The sequence below is a fragment of the Sitophilus oryzae genome, unplaced genomic scaffold, assembly GCF_002938485.1.
Source record: "Sitophilus oryzae breed Bouriz unplaced genomic scaffold, Soryzae_2.0 scaffold_1494_pilon_pilon, whole genome shotgun sequence".
Taxonomy (NCBI): Eukaryota; Metazoa; Arthropoda; class Insecta; order Coleoptera; family Curculionidae; genus Sitophilus; species Sitophilus oryzae.
The window spans coordinates 4,041,790-4,063,586 of NW_022146163.1; the positions used below are offsets into that span (position 1 = coordinate 4,041,790).

Consider the following 21,797-nt stretch of genomic DNA (forward strand, 5'->3'; position numbering starts at 1 on the left):
GACACTAAAGTCTATAAACCTGACTCTTTGAATAAGAAGACTAAGGAAGGAGCATATAAAAAATCTTAGGTCCACCGCGATGGGCCTCAAATATGGCCGACTTAAATTCCGGTTTATCAGTGCCGTTTAATTTTATTTAAAAAATGTAAAACTATGATGTAGGGTAGACGTGGGGTAGACTCAATAATATGTTCTTTTATTTGACGTCGTGAATAAATGTTGGTAGTTATTAAAATTGTTACAAAAATATATAATTCTAATAAAAATAGATAAGTTATAATAATTATTTATTAACACAAACATCCGCTACGCTACTGAAGCAGGTAAATCTGGTAAATCAAATTGACGTTTCTAAATTCTAATTCTAAATTCTAAAAAAATCTAATCTTTGACAAGTAGTAAATAAAAGCAAAAATGCAAGAAAAAATATATAATTAGTTAATTTAAGTGAACTTCATAAATGATCGGTTTACTACACGTATGTATATTATATAGTCACTTACTAGCGAAAAGTTGTTCCATTATTTCACTCGATTTTTGCCGAGAAAATAACATAAAAAAGCTCCTTAAAGACTGACAAATCCATAAAATTTCAAATCAAATTCAAATGTGTCAAATGAATCGTCAAACAGAACTGTCAAGGATCCCCACTCTAGAGTGCTTTTTCCGCCCACCAAATATGAATACATGGATAGCATTATGCTCCTTCTTTAGTCTTCTTATTCAAAGACCCGACTAAATTAGATTTTGGCAAAAATGTTTATATTTGTTGTATAATTTAAGATACCGAGCAGCTCTTCATTTTACTTTATAGAGCAAATGACTGTAACAGATATTTTATTTAGATTAAAGCTACAAAAATTAGTTTAAATATATTTTACCCGATAATCGACCGTTTCCATACATATCAGCGACCCTGTATATAAGAATATTATATTAACAATAAAAAATAGGTAGATATTTACATTTCTCAATCACAAATACCGATCTAATTTATATAAATCTAACTCACCCTGTAGAATTTAATCAATTTTATTCATTTCTTTATAAATTATTCGACTGCGACTGCTAACTGATAAGAGTAAAAAGCATGGTCGGCATGATTTAAATCGTGATTTAAATCGTGATTTAAATCAAGTGATTTTTTTAATTTTAATCATGTCATTTAAATCAAAAAAAAATATTGAAACTTTATTAAAAATAACTGTACCTAAAAGTTACAAAAATGTGTCCTAGAAAACTATAAAAAATATTTCTATAACAGATATAACAGATAATAAATCAAAAGAATAATTGTAAATGTTATAAAACTATATAAAAATATCTATTCATCAATTTAATTGTTGGACCGATTTTTGAACTAATTTCCTGTGAATCCATTAGACCGCTAGACACAGGGAGTTATTTTAAAATTTATGTATAAGTGGCAAAAATTCGCTGTTCGAGTACATATCATTCGCAAAGCCTAGTGCAGAACTAGGTTCTTCTAATATAGAGAATATATCTTCATTCCCGAGAATCTATAATCGTTGTCAGAACATATGTTGTTTAATATTTTTTTTTGAATAGGTTGTATGTTTCCAAATTCCTACCGACATTTTGATCTGCAGTAAGTACTTTACACTTTGACATTAGATAATACAAACTAATTTCATTCTCGACTTAAGACTATTTCCGAACAATACTGTATTGTTTTATTAGGAGTAAAAATTATGCTTTTTTTGACGATGCTGTACCTTTGAAGGACCATCGGAAATCTATTCCGACATTACAGGGAGACACAAAAAGGACATTTTTACACCGAATAGAACATACTATTTTTTTAAACATTACAAATAATTTTTTAATCAGTTTCAAACATTGCAAATAATATAAACAGTAATCGAGCAACAATTTGTACACTCACTTGTGCTTAGGCGTAACTGTGCGTTACTTTTATGCCTAGGCGTTAAAATGACAAAAATTAATACTTTTGAGACGTTTGAAAAAAAATCCTTTTGATCTGAAGCGAAATACTTTTTTTGCGGAATATATTGGTGACCGATGTGGAAAAATCACACGCCCCGTAGAATTGTTAATGTTATCAGTATCGGGGTATAGATTTAGCCATTTAGGACAGGACTTTAATTGGAAATAAGTCCTAGTCATTTGAAAATCCAAATCAAAAAAATCTGATTTAAAACAAAAAAATCATGATTTTTTCTAACCCTGGTAAAAAGTATTCAACTACAGTTACCTGCACATTATCGGCTGCACTGATATTATTAGGAATAGTAGCGGACACGCTGACCGGCGCTTCCAAATTGTGCAGGGCCGGCACCTGAAGTAACTTCTCCGTGCTCGAGTCGACTAAGCCCCAACAACATTCTTCGCTCACTGAAAAAGTATTTGCGATCGTTTAGAGAACCAAAACATAATAAAATGCACAACGGTAACGGTCTAAGTGTATATTGTAAGTAATATTTTTGAAATCGGATATGTTGTGACTAAGTCAATACAGCATTTAAGTCGCTTGGCAAATTTATGGGTTAGTGATAGGGCTATACAATGGTTGTAATGTTAACTAAATAGAAAATTACACAAAAAAAATATTACGCCCGATATACAGGGTGGTTGGAACTATATTCCGGAAACTTCGGCAGTACATCCTGCAGATAAAAATAAATAAAAAAGTTCGTATAAATGTATGTCCTAAAATACTTAGTTTCGTATAGATACAGTGTGTAGAAGTTTCGATTTTTTCCAAATAATTTATGAAGTAACGTCAATATTTGGAAGAAAATTTTTGTCTGGGAGTTTTTTGACAAGAGAAATTTGATTTTGATGTCAATATGACTCCTACTTGTAGAGAGCACCACCTACATATTTTTTGACTGGTTTGAAGAATAATAACTTTTCGTCGGTGCCTGTATAAAACTACTGAGTAAAAAAATATACATTTACGACTTTTTTACCTAAAAAAGGTCTCTTGGTAAAAATCGCTACGAGTACCAGTACGCTGATTCTCCAGATATTTGGAATCGAAATTATCAATACCTGTCATCACTGACATAAATTAAACATGTTGACTAAATAGTTATTAAACTGAAATCATAAATTTGAAATGTTTTTGTGTCAAAAATTCAACAGAAACTGTTTTATCGTCATTTTTTCGCAGAAAGATTTATGAATAATATAAAAAAATAAAAATTTCTCAAATTTATTATTTCAGTCAAATAACTATCTCTACCTTAGACAAGGAAAGAGAGGGGACAGGTAACTCGGCAGCTGAAAGTAAGGCCACTTGTCACCACGCGAAATTCTCCAATGGCGTAGCATCAGAAATTAGCTTGTACCTAGACGATACAAAATATTTATTAAAACGTAAACTAATCGTTCATTTTTGAGTAATGCATATACAATTTTGTATTTTATAGTCTCACCTTTATAATATTAGAATATCTAAGTCGGTAATGCAAAATTTATTTAACAGTCACAGTGTAACGTGTGTATAATGCATAATTAAATAAAAAATAATGTAAATATATATGTTTTAAATGTGTATATACATATTACCGTATGATCGAAAAAAACGGCGTCTTGTTTGTTTGGAAATGACAATTTCACAAATTAATATTAAAAATTACATTATTCATTGAATAAGCAAGATAAGCGTAAGCACGTGTGAAGGGGATTGGCTAGATTCATTATTATACCGTATGATCGAAAAAAACGACGGCCAGTTGGCTTGTAAATTACGATCAATGACATTCCCCATATAATTCTACATATAAAATGACATAAAAACTATACAAAACGACATCGAAAAAAGACGGCGTAAGCGATGGCTATGAACTGAAGATCGCTGTCATTTTATATGTAAAATTATATGGGGAATGTCGTCGATCGTCATTTACAAGCCAACTGGATGTCGTTTTTTTTTCGATCAAACGGTATAATAATGAATCTAGCCAATCCCCTTCACACTTGCGTACCGATTCAATGAATAATGTAATTTTTAATATTTGTTACCTTCAATCATAAGAATATTCTAATTTTCCACAAAAAAAATAAACAATTCTAGAAGCTTTGTGTTATTTTATTTATTTTTAAATTTTTATTAATTACTTACTGAAACTGTTATTATACACCTAAATTAGCAAATTTTTTGAAAGAATATTTAAAAAAATATAGTAACAAGTAGTCCACCACAAGTTTTTCCACCCCCAGCAAATCTTGGCAGGTAAATTTAAGTTTTATATAACAACTATACATATAGATTTTTTATCACTAGAATTTTTAATTTTTTTTATAGTTTACAATTATCTTAATATTTGATAACAATACTTTATACATTTTTTTACAAGTAAAATATGTAATAAAATGACAGCGATTGCAGAAATTATATTTCTCTAATTATAATTTCCTACGCCACTGGAGCAATCCATGCTGAGTAGCATTATTTATAGTTTCAAACATTAATTATAATACAGGATATTGAAAATACTACTTGGAATTATTAAAAATAGTTTTGTTAGGATGTGGTACAAGACATATTAAAAGCATTTTAAATATTTTTACTGCTATAATGACAAAAATGTACATTTTATGACCACATAACAAAAGTTGTGTGTCGATTTTTACCTGTGAAATGTAATTCCAGCCACTTTTTTCTCGCTTTGGCCTTTGCAGCCATACGCTGAACATTTCACCATACTAAACAACACAGTTTATAAATTTAAAACAAAACAGTATTCCCAAAAAACATAAAAATTCGCTTGGTGTCACTTCGAAATCTTGTCACCAAAGTATGGCCGCCGATCAAATTTTGGCCTCAAAAATTTTTCACTGGAGAATATGCGTGTTAGCTGTCCCCTCTCTTTCCTTGTCTAAGATCTCTACCCAACGTGTTTATTTTTTGTCAATAATGACACGTATTGGCAATTTCCATTCTAAATATCTTGAGAACGGTTGTTCGTAGCGATTTTTAACAAGATACATTTTTTACGTAAAAAGTCATGGAAATGTATATTTTTTCACTCAGTAGTTTTGTACAGGTACGGACGAAAAGTTATTACTCTTTAAAACAGTTAAAACACATGTAGGTGGCGCGCCCTACAAATAGGAGTCATATTGACATTAAAATCAAATTTCTCATGTCAAAAAACTCCCAGACACCAATTTTCATCTAAATATTGACGTTACTTCAGAAATTATTTGGAAAAAATCGAAATAAAATGAAACTTCTACACCCTGTATCTCCGAAACAAATCATTTTATGGCATATATTTATACGAACTTTTTTACCAACTTTTTTACTTATTTTTATCTTGCTGTCGAAGTTTCTGGAGTACAGTTCGAACCACCCTGTATGGCAGCTTAAACGGATAAATAACTCAGTATGTAAAAGATTAAAGTAAGGAGTTTGGACCAAAGAAAACAAAATAATAAATACAGGGCGAGTCTTAAATAAGTGCAAATATTTTCAGGGCTGGTAGATCTCGATAAAAGAAACATATTTTCTCTTTACCGTTTTTAAAATAAATTTGATATTTTACTATTAATAGTATAAAGTAATTATATATTATTACTAACAAAATAACCCAGATATTTTACTTTGAAAATTGAAAAAAAAATGATTTTTCGCTTAAATTTTGAGAACCACTGAATCTTTTTTGGGTTTCCTTTCTTGTAACTTTAATCTACTATCTACGTTGCCATATTATGAAGATATTCTGTTTTTGACTTAAACATTAAAAAAAATCAAAAAATTCCAAGTTTTCATTTTTTTTTAGCCAAAAACAACAATAATCGTGTTTCTGGGGTCGAAATATACTACCCCTAGAAATATTTGCATTTATTTATGACTCACCATGTATATCTAAGCTCCATCTACACAGAACGTTTTACCTGTCAGGCAAAACGGATTGAAAACTAACTGGAAGTTTTGTTTTACCTGCGGTTTTATCAATTTTTATTTTTTATCAATTAATATTGTGTTGAGTTAAGTAGAAACAAAAAACATGGGATTTTACTACAAAATTGTATTTATGGTTAAAATTTCATTCTAACTGTGAAAAACGTACTGTTAATATACAGGGTGGTCCGAACCGTATTCGGGAAACTTCGGCAGCATATTCTGCAGATAAAAATAAATAAAAAAGTTCGCGTAAATGTAGGTATGTCCTAAAATGCTTAGTTCCGGAGATACAGGGTGTAGAAGTTTCATTTTTATTTCGGTTTTTTCCCAAATAATTTTGAACTATAGTCGATATATGGATAAAAATACGTGTCTGGGTGTTTTTTAACATGAGAAATTTGATTTCATTGTCAATATGACTCCTACTTGTAGGGGGCGTCACCTACATGTCTTTTAACTGTTTTGAAGAGTAATAACTTTTCGTCCGTACCTGTATATAAAACTACTGAGTAAAAAATATACATTTCCTTCATTTTTTACGTAAAAATATGTATGTATCTTTGTAAAAATCGTTATAAGCAACCGTTCTCAAGATATTTAGAATAGAAATAAACAATACATGTCATTATTGACAAAAATAAGCATGTTAAGTAGATAGTTATTTGACTGATAAATTTGGGAACTTTTTATTTTATAAATTAATCATAATTTTTTCTCCGAAAAAAATATGATAAAATTATTTCTGTTGAACTTTTGGTATAAAAATATTTCAAATTTATTATTTCAGTCTAATAACTATTTAGTCAATATGTTTAATTTATGTCAATGATGACAGGTATTGATAATTTCGATTCCAAATATCTCGAGAACCATTATGCCGGGACCCCATTAGCCAACACGCCACGCCATGCCATGCCACCCCACGTCATGAAGATCTGTGCATATGTTTTTCCATTTAATTAAATGTATTGCGTACACACTAGGCAACACGGTACCCCACGCCATCCCACGCTATCACACGTGTGTCGTCTGTCCCAGATCTCTTGTGTACACTCTTTCTCGCGTCGCAACACGTGGGCCCACGTGGGATAGCGTAGCGTCACGTGACGTGTGGCCTAATGGGCTCCCGGCTTTACTCGTATCAATTTTTACCAGGAGACCTTTTTTATGTAAAAAACGTCGTAAACGTATATTTTTTTACTCGGTAGTTTTGTACAGGTACGGAAGAAAAGTTATTACTCTTCAAACCAGGTTAAAAATATGTAGGTGGCGCCCTCTACACGTGGGAGTCATATTGACATCTAAATCCTAAATTTCTAATGTCAAAAAACTCCCAGACGCCAATTTTCATCCGAATATTGACGTTAACACAGAAATGATTTGGAAAAAATCGAAATAAAAATGAAACTTTTACACCCTGTATCTCCGAAACGAAGCATTTTAGGATATACATTTATACAAACATTTTTACTCATTTTTATCTGCAGAATTTGCGGCCGAAGTTTCCCGATTACAATTCTGACCTCTCTGTATATTATAAACAGTTTTTTTTTTCGGTCGACAGTAGTAATATTGCATTAGCAACACTGTCCCACCTTTTTATTGAGTATCTGGCAACCCTGCCTGACTTGTGGGACTGAGTATAATTACATTTAATGTGTTGAAATCTCTATGGTTGAAATATATTTGATTATCTGTGATTTTTTTTAATGTGTGTGCTGTTATCGACCGTATATTTTATAAGAACAATGGGAGAAAAAATATCATATAGAAAACCTGACATGGAGCTTTTTCTAGCCATTCTAGGTACTAATTTAGAATACCTACTCTAAATACCAAAAAAATACTATAACTTACCAGTAGCTACTCCGCCTTCCCCAAATAAAGTAGCTTGAATATCAACTTCATCTTTCTTCTCCAATTTTTCACTGGCCGTGACTGATATCTGACCAGATTCCAACACATAATTTTCCGCATCTATAAATCTATCTTCGTTAGCATCATCATCATGAATAATTTTGGCACTATCAAAACTAATAACCAAGTCAGCTTCTTCTACACTGCCTTCCAATTTTTCTGTCAAATCATCAGTTGTGTGTTCTATCGGAAACTCATCTGGCTTCTCCAGAACCATGGAGTCCTGCTGTAAGATTAAGGTATTTGGTAACATATGAAATGTTTCTTGCAACTGTTGTTCCATCTTCACCGTAGATTCCGAAGTACTTTCAGTAGCTTCTATATTAGTTTCGGTAGAGCATTCCTCTGCATCTAAGGAATCTGTATATGTAGGTTTAGATTCCTCCATGCTTGATGATGCACTAGATTCTTGAGAGTTAGGATTATGTACTGTAGTTTCTGGTTCTTCAACAGGCAATATCTCTGTAATATCAGGAACTGATGTCATTGTTTCATCCTGATCTTGTGTTACCTCTGATTCCCTTTCTGATTTGACATCTGTATTACTGCTTGTTGCAGAAGTAGAGGATGATGTATCATCTACAGGATTCAGATCCTCTACATAATTCATACGCAATTGTAAAGAATCAACTGTTTCGATGGCTTCTGTACTAGACATTTCATCTAGATTATGTACAGTAACGCTACAAGAACTACTGCTAGTTTCATCAATCATTCTATCTTTTTCGTAAATATCTTCAAGATGTTCGGCACTTTCTGAAGTGTGTTCACTGATCTTATCGTCATCACTTGCTACTTCGGATGTAATATCAAGAGGATCCCTAAGTTCTGACGCATCTAAAGTATCCATAGGTTCAGGGGATAAAGCTAGTGGACTCATGGACTTACTTCTTTTTGTAGAACTTTCATCCCTATCTGAACTCGGAGATCTTTGACGCTTTTCTGAATCATTAACAATGTCATCTCTACATAATATGATTGTCTCTTCATTAGTTTCTAAAATAGTATCACTTATGTTAACTATACAATTGTCATGTATGTCTACATTATGAGCATCATTAATAAAAGATTCTTTTGTTTCATCGGCATCGTCTTTCGATATTTCCGGAATATACACTTCCTCAGCCTTATGGTGAACTTCCTCCGTTTGTACTTTGTTTTTTATTTGTTTTATTGGGAGTAAATCGGGAATTGATGTTTTAGTCTCGCAGGGTTTAAATTTTTCTTCCTCTTTTAAAATCGTACATGACCTAGTCATAGCACCGACAGTTCTAATTCTTTTAACAGGGGGAGGAGGGGAACTCTTACTTTTGCTAGTTGCTGAAGTCGTAGAAGGCCTAAGTTTTATTGTGGTTTTAATAGGAGGTCTAGAATTTAAACATAAATTGCTTGTACTAGTTGTGGCAACGTTATTGGCAGCATCTGCTGCCGTTCTGTCACCCCATATTGGTTCGAAATGTTTCAATTTCCAAGGATCTAGTTTACTTCTTTCTTTGTCAGCGTCCAGTTTCAGTTTTTGCTGATTTTCGGGTGTAAATTCTCCTTCTGCCAATCGATCCTGCCACTCTAAACATGCTCGAGCAAAAAATTCATTATTTAACCCTGAACTAATTTCTATACAATTTGGATCTGAGGAATTAGTAATTAACTGTCTATCCACTAAGGGTAATAACTGAACTAGTTTATTCTGATATAAAAGTGGCAAGGAAGCAAACGTACCTTTGTTTAAAAGCAGCCTTAAATTAGTGTTAACTAATATTGAGTCAGGTGTTTCTAAATCTATACAACCTTCCTTTGTTTGTTCCAACTGGGCTGCTGTAGACAACTTTTTATTTGTTCGTTTTCGAGGCTTTATGTTAAAACCTGGAATGGATGCTAAGACTTCCTTCATAGTAGGTGTTTTATTGGATACTGGAGGCACTATGGTAGTTTCTTCAGTCCCTTCTGGAGGCAAAGGTTTTACTATTATTCGTGGGACTGTATTTGACAAAATACCTGAAGTTAAGGTTGTACTTTTTTTTCTACGTCTAGCTTGTTGTCGTAATGCATGCTTTACTATTTTCTTATTGCTTATGTTAGAAATTAGATCTTTGTTACCTACAGGACATATATTGTTCACATTTGATGTGTGATTTACAAGTCCAGCAGAATGGTTTTGATACTTTTCTTCCTCAACTTGACATAATAGAGTAGAAGTATTCTCTAAATTATCATCAGGAGTAACGTCTATTTCCATCACGTAACGGTTCGAGGTACATTAATCCCTCTCTACAGTTTCCACCAAAATGTTTTGTACAACTTTATTACACAAAGATTTTAGATAGGTATATAAATACATTCACCCCATTTTTGTTGTTTTAATATCCGTGGAAAACGTAAGAATTATCCATTGTCTTTAAAAACTTCGATGCATCGGATACTTTATCAATAATTCTCAGCACTATTCACAATATTTTTTTTCACTAGTTTTATTAACAATAATACGCCATCCGCCATTTCATAACCGAGCCTGATATAAACAGGAAATATTTTGTAGATTCTCAATGTGTAGATTGAATAGCACTCCTGTCAAGGATATATTTAATTTTTAACATTGGTACCATTGACTCTTTTACAGAGTTTTAAATCAAATATATATTTTTTTTGTTTAATATTCAGCAAATTCGTAATAAAGTTTGATTATAATTTAAATAAATTTACAATATAACACTACTTTTACTCTGCCTTTTCTTTCATTTATTAATTTATTGTTTCTATTTTCTAGCTTTTTCAGTGCCGCCAATAGTTGACGGCCCGTTGACGGTTTCGTAAAAAACCCCAATACAATTTGACAGTTGTCATATTTGACAATCACAAATTAATTTGACAGTTGACAGTTTGATACTTTTGTCATGGGTCGGTGTTAAAAAGTTGTTATTTTTTGCATTAAAATATAGAAATTAGTACATTTCAGATCTAAAATCTGAGTAGAAAGAAATATATGAAAAGATACTTCAATTTATGATGGAAACATATACCAATTCATGGTATTTACATGCTCAAATTAAATCAAAATATAAGTGGGTGTGCGGTGTTTTCTCGTTTAATCTTTAATATCTTTTTTATTGTGAAGGAACATGAGATAAGATAATGATATTTTTACCCATATAATCTTTTATGGCCTAATATTGGATTAATTTCTACTGCAATATAAAAATGCGTAAAAAATCAACTACTTTCTTTAATTACAAATTCAGGATCTGGATCTGTTGAAGTTACTTACTAAGTTCAAATAGCACAATGGGTAATAAAACTAGCTGTTGCTCATATTCAAGCCCACAAAGTAACCGTAGAGTGATCATTCCTATCGAAGAAACTTTACACGAAGGTGAGGTTAGTGCTTCAAACTTGCAACATATTAGTGAAAGGGGAGGAGATGATGGAGAAGCTGATCCATCTCAGGACCCTATGACAAAAACTATATTTATTGAAAAATCAAAAACAGCCATTGAAAATGGTATGATAAGGAGGAGAAGTCAACATCAAATTGCAGATCTGAGACCTCTTAAAAAAAGTAGTTCCTGTTCTACAATATATTTAGATGATAGTACTGTTTCTCAACCAAATTTAAAAAACACAGTTAAATGTGTTGCATTAGCTATATATTACCATATAAAAAATCGTGATTCTCAGAGAGAAATAGATATTTTTGATGAAAAATTACATCCACTTACAAGAGATGGTGTAAGTGATGATTACGATAAGTATAATCCGGAGCATAGGCAAATTTATAAGTTTGTAAGAACTTTATTCAATGCAGCCCAGTTGACTGCAGAATGTGCCATTATAACTTTAGTGTATCTAGAAAGACTTTTAACATATGCAGAACTAGATATCCAGCCTTCAAATTGGAAAAGGATAGTTTTAGGTTTGTATTAAGTCTTTATCTAAATTCATTGTTTATAATTTCTATTAAATCTTATAATTCTTCATTCATTTAATTTAATTTCTTTTTATTTATTATTTACTGAATTACTTTTATTCATATTAAAATAAAATGTTCCCGTGTATTGACATTGCTTCCAATTTATGGTGATGTAGGATAATTTTTTCTTATTTAATAATGAATAAATATTTAATACTTTCAAATTTCGGAAATGAGTCATTATATAATATAAGTCTTTAAATGAGGGTATAAGCAAAGAGTATTATAATTGTTTCATGTAAGAATTAATAGATAACAGCATATTACACTTACAAATTTGTATTTTTATAGTTTTTTATCAGCATTAAATTGACAAAGACATGTTTGGGTCAAAAGTTTAAATTATATTTTTTTAAATATTGTAGGTATATCATAACTTTTTATAGCAATTTTAGTTATATTCTATAGACAGTTTTCCAAGATTCTGAGAAATAATCTTCAAAATGGCATTATCTTTGAAATATGTTATTAGTGTTAACGAATATCCATCACACACAATAGACAAGTACATTAAAAATATTTTTTTTTACTGAGCACTTGCGTTATCTTAAATCTTACAGATTAAGTTGATGTTTTTTTTGTACAAATTCTTTTTTTCCGAATGTATTTGTAGATTTTTTCTAACTGTCAAAATAAACTCATAAAAAAATAAAAACAAAAAACGGAAATTTCAGTTTTTCCGTCATATTTCCGGATGTAACAAAGATTCAAGTCCAATTACTAATCGAATTATTTGGCTACTTTAACCCAATTTAAGTCACCCTGTATCTCTTACCGTTTCCGAGGTTCCTACAGTGATAGAATTTGAAACACCCTATATATCACATCATAATATCTCATTCAAAACTGTATTAACTCAAAATAGGAAACCTTGTCAAGAGAAGCAAAGTTAAGATGCCTTTTTGGATATGAATGGCCAAATAATACAATATGATCGAAAAAAAACAGCGTCAGCGATAGCTATGAAATGAAGATCGTTGTCATTTTACTTTTTACATTATGTAAAATTATATGGGGAATGTCATCGATCGTCACTTCCAAGCCAATTGGACGCCGTTTTTTTTTCGATCATACGGTATTATAGTGGAGTTTTTATAATTTTTTTTTTACTTTACTGCCATTCTTCTGGGGCATAAATCAGATTAAAAGGGTTTTTTTTTTTGTAATAATTGTTTGTTTTGTAATAATAAACATTTTTTGAAGATAATATAATTTGGAATATGTAGAATTTGAAATAGAATGGATAATATAATTTCTAGGAAAACTTGAAGAGATACGTAAAAAGTGGTTTAATACAATTTGATAGACAATTAAATTGTGCATCTGATTCTCATAAAATATACAGGGTGTTCCATTTAAATTAAACAAGTTATTGCCGTTTAAAACTAGTAATTATTTAAAATTATTTTTTAGACACTGTATAAGGTAGTATAATTTTTACTATTGCAACACTTCAGTACAATATTTGGTTTTAAAAACTTAAATACTACTAGAGAAATGAAGCATTAAAATTATTACTGTATTTTGACAAAAACCTAAATATTTCAAAAACGGTAAGATTAAAATCCGGTAAACCTTAATCAAATTTACCTTTATTTTAATCGTAAAAACTAAAAATGTAATAATATACAGGGTGTTCCATTTAAAAAAATACTTTGATATTTTTTATTTATTTAGGACACTCTGTATCGTGTCAAAATATTTTTAAATTGTAGCTTTAATAGTCCGTCAACGATCCCAAAACTTACAATTTGTAAAAATCTAATCGTTTAGCTGCGATAATCCGTGTCGTATGTGGTGAACAACCCTGTATAGGCGAGCCACTTTTGAGACGCACCCAGTATATTCACGGAATATTGGGACACCCCGTATATATTTTAATCCGGTTTCTTTTTTCAGGTGCAATCCTTTTAGCTTCGAAGGTGTGGGACGACCAAGCCGTGTGGAACGTCGACTATTGCCAGATCCTAAAAGACATCTCCGTCGAGGACATGAACGAACTGGAACGACAGTTCCTCGAGCTGCTCCAGTTCAACATCAACGTTCCTTCCAGCGTCTACGCCAAGTACTACTTCGACCTGCGCACGCTGGCCGAGGCCAACGATCTGACATTCCCCAGCGAGCCGCTGAGCAAGGACAGGGCCGAGAAACTGGAGGCCATGTCCCGCGTGATGGAGGACAAGTACACGGCGGAGGCGATCAAAAACGGCTTAAAAAAGTGGTCTAGTTTGGACAATATAACGAATGGCGGCATCGCGTCCCGTAGGAGCGTAGCGATCTTGTCTTAAACCTAGAATTTAGACTAACTAGACGCACAAAGAATACAAGTCTTCAGTTCTTTACTCTCACACTTAATATTCCTAATTTAATGCCCTGGAGAGTTTATACATTTTGTAGGGTGCAGTTAGACAGTAAGTTATAATATTGTAAAACCCGAAAATTAAGAAATTGGCGCTTATCATGTTTTTCCCTGGACCCTTCATATACAGGGTGAGTCAACGATAGAGTAAAGTCCATTATCTCATTTGTTTCGAGGTTTAAAAAAAATGTTAATTATAAAAGTTATAAGGAAGGTTAAGATACACATTTTAAAATTATTATAGAGTGTACGAGGTGCTTCAAAAAAGTGTGGCGGATATAAAATATGTTTTTTTAAATGCAACACCCTATTTTTTATTTTATTTTTAGATTCTGCTTAAAATATAATAACTTTTTATGTATAATGTTATATACCTAAAATTAATAGTTTTTGTAGTATTTAAATTTGTTTAAACAAATGTTAAATTGCAGTGTGGTGAAAAATTGTCAGTGGTACCATTGTTTCTGAACTTGGAATAACAAAATTTGGTATGAGAGTTTTATAGAGATGAAAAAAAAAGATATATCTAAAGATATTTTAGTTAAATGCTACAGGGTGTTCAAAATATATTTATGAATTCCAACTACTTAAAATTAATAAATCTCAAATTTTTTAATGGTAGACCCTATATATTTTCATTTTTTCTGCTAGATTTTGCAAAGCTCTTCAACTTTTATTAAGTATGTCATATACCTATTTTTAATAGTATGCGATTTATTCCAATTTTTTCAATTTTTACACTAATTTTTAATACAATTACGCTATAACATCTTAGGTGCCATGCCAAAACAAACATATTTTTTACTTACCTTTAACAAATAGTTTAATAATTAGTTACACAATTGATATTATTAGTTAACATTAATTAACTTTACTCAAATAAACTAAAATCGTGGTGGTGAATTTCTTGGTGTATTTCTATATTATGAAAGATAACAATTGTAGATTTTCCGTCGAGGCGAATAGCCACAGATTAGGATAATATTAACTAGATTACCTAATTGTTGACGACTATTGATATAGTTTTTCAATATACACAATATTACTACTGCCGCGAAACCGTCCCATTACACACTGAAAATAATATAATATGACAATGTTTTCTAGATAATCTACATCTATTTTTATAGTACTTAGCAAAGAACTATATAATATATAGTACTAAACCAAAAAATATGTCTATGTTGGCTTGTTCGTGTATATCAGTCAAATTGGCTAATTAATTTTCAGAAAAATCTATAATTATTATCTCTACCATTTATACTACTTATTACAACAAATTAAACTAAAATTCACGTTTTGTTCTTCACTTGCTTAACAGACATATGAAATTTTGATAATTATTATTTTTTGTCATGGCAACTATGATGTTATAGCGTAATTGTATTAAATATATGGGTAAAAATAGAAATAATTGGAATAAATCGCAAACTATTAAAAATAGGTATATGACATACTTAATAAAAGTTGAAGAGCTTTGCAAAATCTATCAGAAAAAATGAAAATATATAGGGTGTAACATTTGAAAAATTTGAGATTTTTTAATATTAAGTAGTTGAAATTCATAAATATATTTTGAACACTCTGTAGCATTTAACTAAAATATCTTTACATATATCTTTTTTTTTTTCATCTCTATAAAACTCTCATACCAAATTTTGGTGTTCCAACTTCAGAAACAATGGTACCACTGACAATTCTTTAACACACTGCAATTTAACATTTGTTTAAACAAATTTAAATATTACAAAAACTATTAATTTTAGGTATATAATATTATATGTAAAAAAAATATGGAATTTTACGCAGAATCTAAAAATAACTTAAAAAATAGAGTGTTGCATTTAAAAAAAAACATATGTTATATCCGCCACATTTTTTTGAAGTACCCTGTATACTCTATAATAATTTTAAAATGTGTATCTTAACCTTTTCTATAATTTTTATATTTAACATTTTTCTGTAAACCTCGAAACAAATGAGATAATGGACTTTACTCTATCGTTGACTCACCCTGAATTTCAGATTTTTTTCCGACATTTAAATCGATTTTCTAAATAGATAACTGCTTTTTTAAAACATCTTCATTCTTGCGATCAGAGTGCGGGTCTAGGTAGTACTAAAAGTCTATGGTTTTAAAACAAAAGACTTTGACTATGTAGGATTTACCAAAGTAATTTTTCTAATTTTATTAAAATTTATTTTTAAATCTCATTCTATATATTATATATTTAATGTATATAAAACATTTACACTGCTTTAGTTGATTAAGGAGAATGTTTTACACTAGCTTTATACTACTTTTTTGTAAGTCATGTTGATAAAAACGATGTCGATGACAAAAAAATGTATTGATTAGTATTAGTACGCTAAAGTGACTTCCGAAATGAGCCAATTTTCTTATTGTGGTAACTAACATTTTTTTTTCTCGTTTTATATATCCCTATAAACATTATAGCATGAGGGTAGATTTTCAGAATATTTTATTTTTGTATTATTTAAAATTGTTAAACTGATCAATTGAATACAGACTTTGTGGAATCACAAAATATAGAAATAAATAAGCTTTGAAAATTTCAGATTTAATGTGATTTATTCAACCTTTTTTATTTAATTCACTTTGAGAGTTGGAGAAAAACTAAATACAAAAGTTTCATATTTCAAAATATGTACAGAGATTTGGTATGTTAATATATGACATAAATTTGGATTGATTGACGTATTTAATTGTTTTCGGTCACTTCCTGCTTCACCGGAAATGACTACAACTTTTGATTTTTAAATGGCACCCTCGGTATTTTTTTTGCTTTATTCTTTGAATAAGAAGACTAAGGAAGGAGCATAATGTTATCCAAGTATTCATGCATGGTGGGCGGAAAAAGGACTCTAGGGTGGGGATCCTTGACAGTTCTGTTTGACGATTCATTTGACACATTTGAATTTGATTTGAAATTTTGTGGATTTGTCAGTCTTTACGGAGCTTATTTTATGTTATTTATTATTTATTCTACTACTGATAGTTGTGTAAAGGTAGTAAATCTAGATGGAAATTGTGGCAGAACTTAAATTAACAGTGACACTATTGCGATTTACCGAAAAAGGCTGTAAAATAGTGGGTTGTGTAGCGTGCGGTAGATCTCGGTGAAAATCGAGTGAAATAATGGAACAACTTTTCGCTAGTAAGTGACTATATAGTATACATACGTGTAGTAAACCGATCATTTATGAAATTCACTTAAATTAACTAAATTATATATTTTTCTTACATTTTAGCTTTTATTTACTACACAAATTTACTACTTGTCAAAGATCAGATGTCATTCATACCTGATTTTTTATTGTGATGATCACCCACCTATAATTATTACGTTAATTTGACTTACCTGCTTCAGTAGCGAATCGGATGTTTGTGTTAATAAATACTTATTATAACTTATCTATTTTTATTAGAATTATATATTTTTATAACAATTTTAATAACTACCAACATTTATTCACAACGTAAAATAAAACAACAAATTATTGAGTCTACCCCACGTCTACCCTACATCATAGTTTTACATTTTTTAAATAAAATTAGAACGGCACTGATAAACCGGAATTTAAGTCGGCCATATTTGAGGCCCATCGTGGTGGACCTAAGATTTTTGATATGCTCCTTCCTTAGTCTTCTTATTCAAAGGCTTTATTCGATAGAAAATGACATTTTGAATAGAATGACACATCATATGTCAACTTTTGACATTCTCGTTTAATAAAAAATCGTATTTTAAATTTCAATCTAGAGTACCGTGGCTATGTTAAAAACATAATCCATAATCAAAGAGCCTTGGAAAAATAGATTTGATCATCTAATGCTTTTAATGTCTTGTCCTGGCCAGGTAGAAAATGCTCAAATCGTATTTTTAATCATATCTCATTTTTTCAAATGCAACGAGGGTGGCTCACTAGCATATTTGGAAAAAGCATTTTTTTACGAATAATTTGATACCACACTCTTGATATTTTGAGTCAAATTTTCTTAACGAACCGCAAGTTATAATTTCAAATAAACCATATGCGTAAATGTCATAAGTTGGCATATGATATATGTCAATGTATTCAGAGTGTTATTTTCTATCGAATAAAGGAAAAAAATACGAGGGTGCCATTTATAAATCAAAAGTTGTAGTCATTTCCGGCGAAACAGGAAGTGACCGAAAACAATTGAATACGTCAATCAATCTTAATTTATGTCATATAATAACATACCAAATCTCGTTTTTTTAACTAAAAAAATAAAAAAGTTATAGGGGTGAGCTATTTTTGAGACGCACCCGGTAGGGGTGAGCCACTTTTCAGACGCACCTGGTTTAGGATGTTTCAAAAAAGTGCGCGTTATATTTGGGTATAGGTATAAGGCACACAACATAAATAATTTTAGTGATAACAACATATAAAAATTCTATATGAAAACACCCCCCTTTATTTCTTAACAAGCATTCGCCTCATGTATTTTTTAGCTCTTATTCATTTACACTGTGTATAAAGTAATTTGTGTTGTTAGATATTACAGGGCGTTCAACACAGTACAAACTTATGAATTTTCACTGTTACAAATAAAATTATTTTTATAAATCTAAATTATCTCTGTAGATACGGTAGATACGACTCTATTATTGCCTAACAGATTTTTCTTCCAAACTTAATTTTGACCAATAATTTATTCCGCATTTATTTTCTTAGTAAGAAATTACCAATGTAAAAAATATCAATTTCAAAGTTCAATTCAGAATTGAGTCCTTTGTGTTTGATATAAAGGCGTTCTTTTTTCTTTAGTAGGGCGTTCTACGTTGTCTACGTATTAAATAAGACTATGTAATAAGATATGTGTTTTGTGGTAATAAGTGTGTAAAATATTATTTGTGAAAAATTAAAATTGAGATAATAAAAAACTACTTACAAAAAGATTTGTGCGCTGTGCGCAAATCTAGAATTTCAATTGTTTGAAATTCAAATTTATGGGGACAATTATTTTTTGCTGGTGGTGACACTGATAATACCTAGAAAATCTAGTAACTTCCCTAGATAATCATTGTCAATTTATGACAAATTATCGGCTGTATTTTGACATTTTGACGTTCCTGTTTGTGATTTTTTATTGTGATGATCACCCACCTATAATTATTGGTTTAAAAATTAAGAAAACGGAAAAACTCCTTAATTAATGAAATTTTCGAGGATCTAACAAGTTATTATTAAAACACGTAAGTCGTATCAATGCAGAATATCAGTCAATGTGTGTTGTGGATCTGAATGTGTCACTACCTTGATTTGTTTGCTTCAGTAATCAAAAACGAAATCATATTCTTGTTTTGCGTTTCAGAAATATGTCTACGGGACCCTACAATTACTCTTACATCTTTAAATATATCATTATCGGTGATATGGGAGTGGGCAAATCCTGCTTACTTCATCAATTTACTGAGAAAAAGTGTAAGTTATGCATATGCAACCAAAATACCACATTATTTAAATAATACCATTGTTTATACTTTATTGTAGTTATGGCAGATTGTCCACACACTATCGGTGTAGAGTTTGGTACAAGAATTATCGAAGTTTCAGGACAAAAAATCAAATTACAGATCTGGGATACTGCCGGTCAGGAACGGTTTAGAGCGGTAACTAGATCGTATTATAGAGGCGCCGCTGGGGCTCTTATGGTTTATGATATAACCAGAAGATCCACCTATAATCATCTGAGTAGTTGGCTGACTGACACCAGAAACTTAACCAATCCTAGCACAGTAATTTTTCTTATTGGAAACAAATGTGACCTTGAAGGTCAGCGAGACGTTACCTATGAGGAAGCTAGCAAATTTGCAGAAGAGAATGGTTTATTGTTTGTTGAGGCTAGTGCAAAAACGTAAACTTTTATTTTTTTGTATTTATAACCATTTTAATAAACTTTTTTTAAATAATTTCAGTGGTGATAATGTCGAAGAAGCCTTTTTAGAAACAGCAAAGAAAATTTACCAGAGTATTCAAGATGGACGATTAGATTTGAATGCAGCTGAATCAGGAGTACAACACAAACCATCTCAACCAGGTCGTAATAATTTGTCCAACGACCAGCAAGCCAACAAAGATAACTGCGCTTGCTAGTTATTTAGAACAGTTTGCAAACAAATTCTGTTCTTTAAGCTAACTTTTTTATTTACAAAAATAAATGAACTCATATTTATTGATTCCTTTCAGTTGATATATACATTAAATGTTGAAAATAGAGATTATATTTGTAAAATTGTGTACATCTCTTTTAAAGTTATTAAATTTGTTCAATTACTAATCAGAGAAGTACATTTAACATGAGAATTTTTATCAAGAAGTTTCTTTTTGGAAATATTGATATACACAATTTTATCTGTTTATGTAAAGAGTTAATGTATTAAAATATTCTCATTATGGATTAACTATAATGTATTGGAATCAAGGAACAATATTGTAGGAATATATATACATATACTATTTTTTAAGGAAATACATAAATATTTTTTTTATTTTAATTATATGCACTTACCTTTATTATTTATCTTTATCGTTTAAAGCCCTGTCTACACATGACGTTTTACCTGTCAGTTAAAACGGAAAACCGATTAGAGAACTGTCAGCAGTTCTTTAGGCGGTCTTCTGTCTTAGCCCCTTCTAGGTAAGACGGATTAAAGACTAGCATATACACTGAAAGTTTTGCTGCGGTTTTTATCAATTATATTATCATTGTTTTTAGTGAAATTGAACAAAAAACATGGAATTTTAATACAAAAAGTGTATGGTTTAAATTTCATTTGTAAACATGCAAAGCTAATTGTGAAAATAATAATAATAAAAGGCTTTTATTTTTAGCTCGGGGAAGGCCTTTTATTATTTATTATTTTCACAATTTAGCTTTGCACAGTGGCGGATACCATGGGACCAAACCCCCCCCCCTAAAATCTATAAATTGGGTTAAAACCAAACCTTAAAATAAATTCCTGTATCCGCCCCTGACTTTGCAGTTTTACAAATGAAATTTAAACTGTACTACACCTTTACAGCGCTTTCAGATGGATCGGAGCGTCCGCGCGGACCGTCCGCGAGTTTCATGAGTTTAAATGTACAATTTCACATGGGTCGCGTATGCTCCGTCCAGATGATTTCGTCTGACAGCTATCTGAAAAAACAAGCAGCACAAAAACAGCGCGGACGCTCCGCTCCATCCGAAAGCGCTGTTTTAGTAAAATTCCATGTTTTTTGTTCAACTGCACTAAATGTCTGATTATAGTCATTAAATATCTCTTCAACATTATTGTACAATTACATTATTTTGCGAAACTATGCGAAAATGTTGAAACTTTAAAAGTTTGTTTATTAAAGATGCAGTAGTATATCCATATAATTTTTTGTAAATTTACTTATATTTCTTTCAGTATAAATAGGGTTGCCAGATCCAACGGTTTATAATATACAAGGTGGTCCGAGTTGTATTCGGGAAACTGTGGTAGCATATTCTGCAGATAAAAATAAGTAAAAAAGTTTGTATAAATGTATGTCCTAAAATGCTTAGTTTTGGAGATACAGGGTATAGACATTTTTATTTCGATTTTTTCTAAATAATTTATGAACTAACGCCGATATTT

The 21,797-nt window shown here is 30.8% G+C and overlaps 3 protein-coding genes across 8 annotated transcripts in view; 2 read left to right on the plus strand and 1 right to left on the minus strand.

The window, feature by feature from the left end:
• Positions 1-10,322, minus strand: part of LOC115877522 (polycomb protein Asx) — a 33,217-nt gene extending 22,895 nt beyond the window's left edge. For all 6 annotated transcript variants that reach the window (XM_030893740.1, XM_030893739.1, XM_030893738.1 and 3 more), the window contains exons 1-2: positions 7,757-10,322; positions 2,237-2,376 (exon numbers count right to left, since the gene is read on the minus strand). In XM_030893740.1, the coding sequence (XP_030749600.1) occupies positions 2,237-2,376; positions 7,757-10,052 (2,436 nt within the window). In that variant the 5' untranslated portion in view covers positions 10,053-10,322. The remainder of the gene's footprint in view (positions 1-2,236; positions 2,377-7,756) is intronic.
• A 356-nt stretch (positions 10,323-10,678) lies between these two features.
• On the plus strand, positions 10,679-14,282 carry LOC115877523 (cyclin-Y). The gene is made up of 2 exons (XM_030893742.1): positions 10,679-11,723; positions 13,680-14,282. The coding sequence occupies exons 1-2, from the start codon at positions 11,096-11,098 to the stop codon at positions 14,066-14,068; spliced, it is 1,017 nt and encodes a 338-aa protein (XP_030749602.1). The 5' UTR covers positions 10,679-11,095; the 3' UTR covers positions 14,069-14,282.
• A 4,946-nt stretch (positions 14,283-19,228) lies between these two features.
• On the plus strand, positions 19,229-21,330 carry LOC115877524 (ras-related protein Rab-14). The gene is made up of 4 exons (XM_030893743.1): positions 19,229-19,385; positions 19,505-19,614; positions 19,684-20,047; positions 20,109-21,330. The coding sequence occupies exons 2-4, from the start codon at positions 19,509-19,511 to the stop codon at positions 20,284-20,286; spliced, it is 648 nt and encodes a 215-aa protein (XP_030749603.1). The 5' UTR covers positions 19,229-19,385; positions 19,505-19,508; the 3' UTR covers positions 20,287-21,330.
• The last annotated feature ends 467 nt before the right edge of the window (positions 21,331-21,797 follow it).

Coding starts and splice junctions, on each gene's coding strand:
- LOC115877524 (XM_030893743.1), top strand. CDS start 19,509: ATGTCTACGGGACCCTACAATTACTCTTACATCTTTAAATATATCATT. Junction 19,615..19,683: donor TCAATTTACTGAGAAAAAGT/GTAAGTTATGCA, acceptor ACTTTATTGTAG/TTATGGCAGATTGTCCACAC. Junction 20,048..20,108: donor GTTGAGGCTAGTGCAAAAAC/GTAAACTTTTAT, acceptor AAATAATTTCAG/TGGTGATAATGTCGAAGAAG.
- LOC115877523 (XM_030893742.1), top strand. CDS start 11,096: ATGGGTAATAAAACTAGCTGTTGCTCATATTCAAGCCCACAAAGTAAC. Junction 11,724..13,679: donor TTGGAAAAGGATAGTTTTAG/GTTTGTATTAAG, acceptor TTCTTTTTTCAG/GTGCAATCCTTTTAGCTTCG.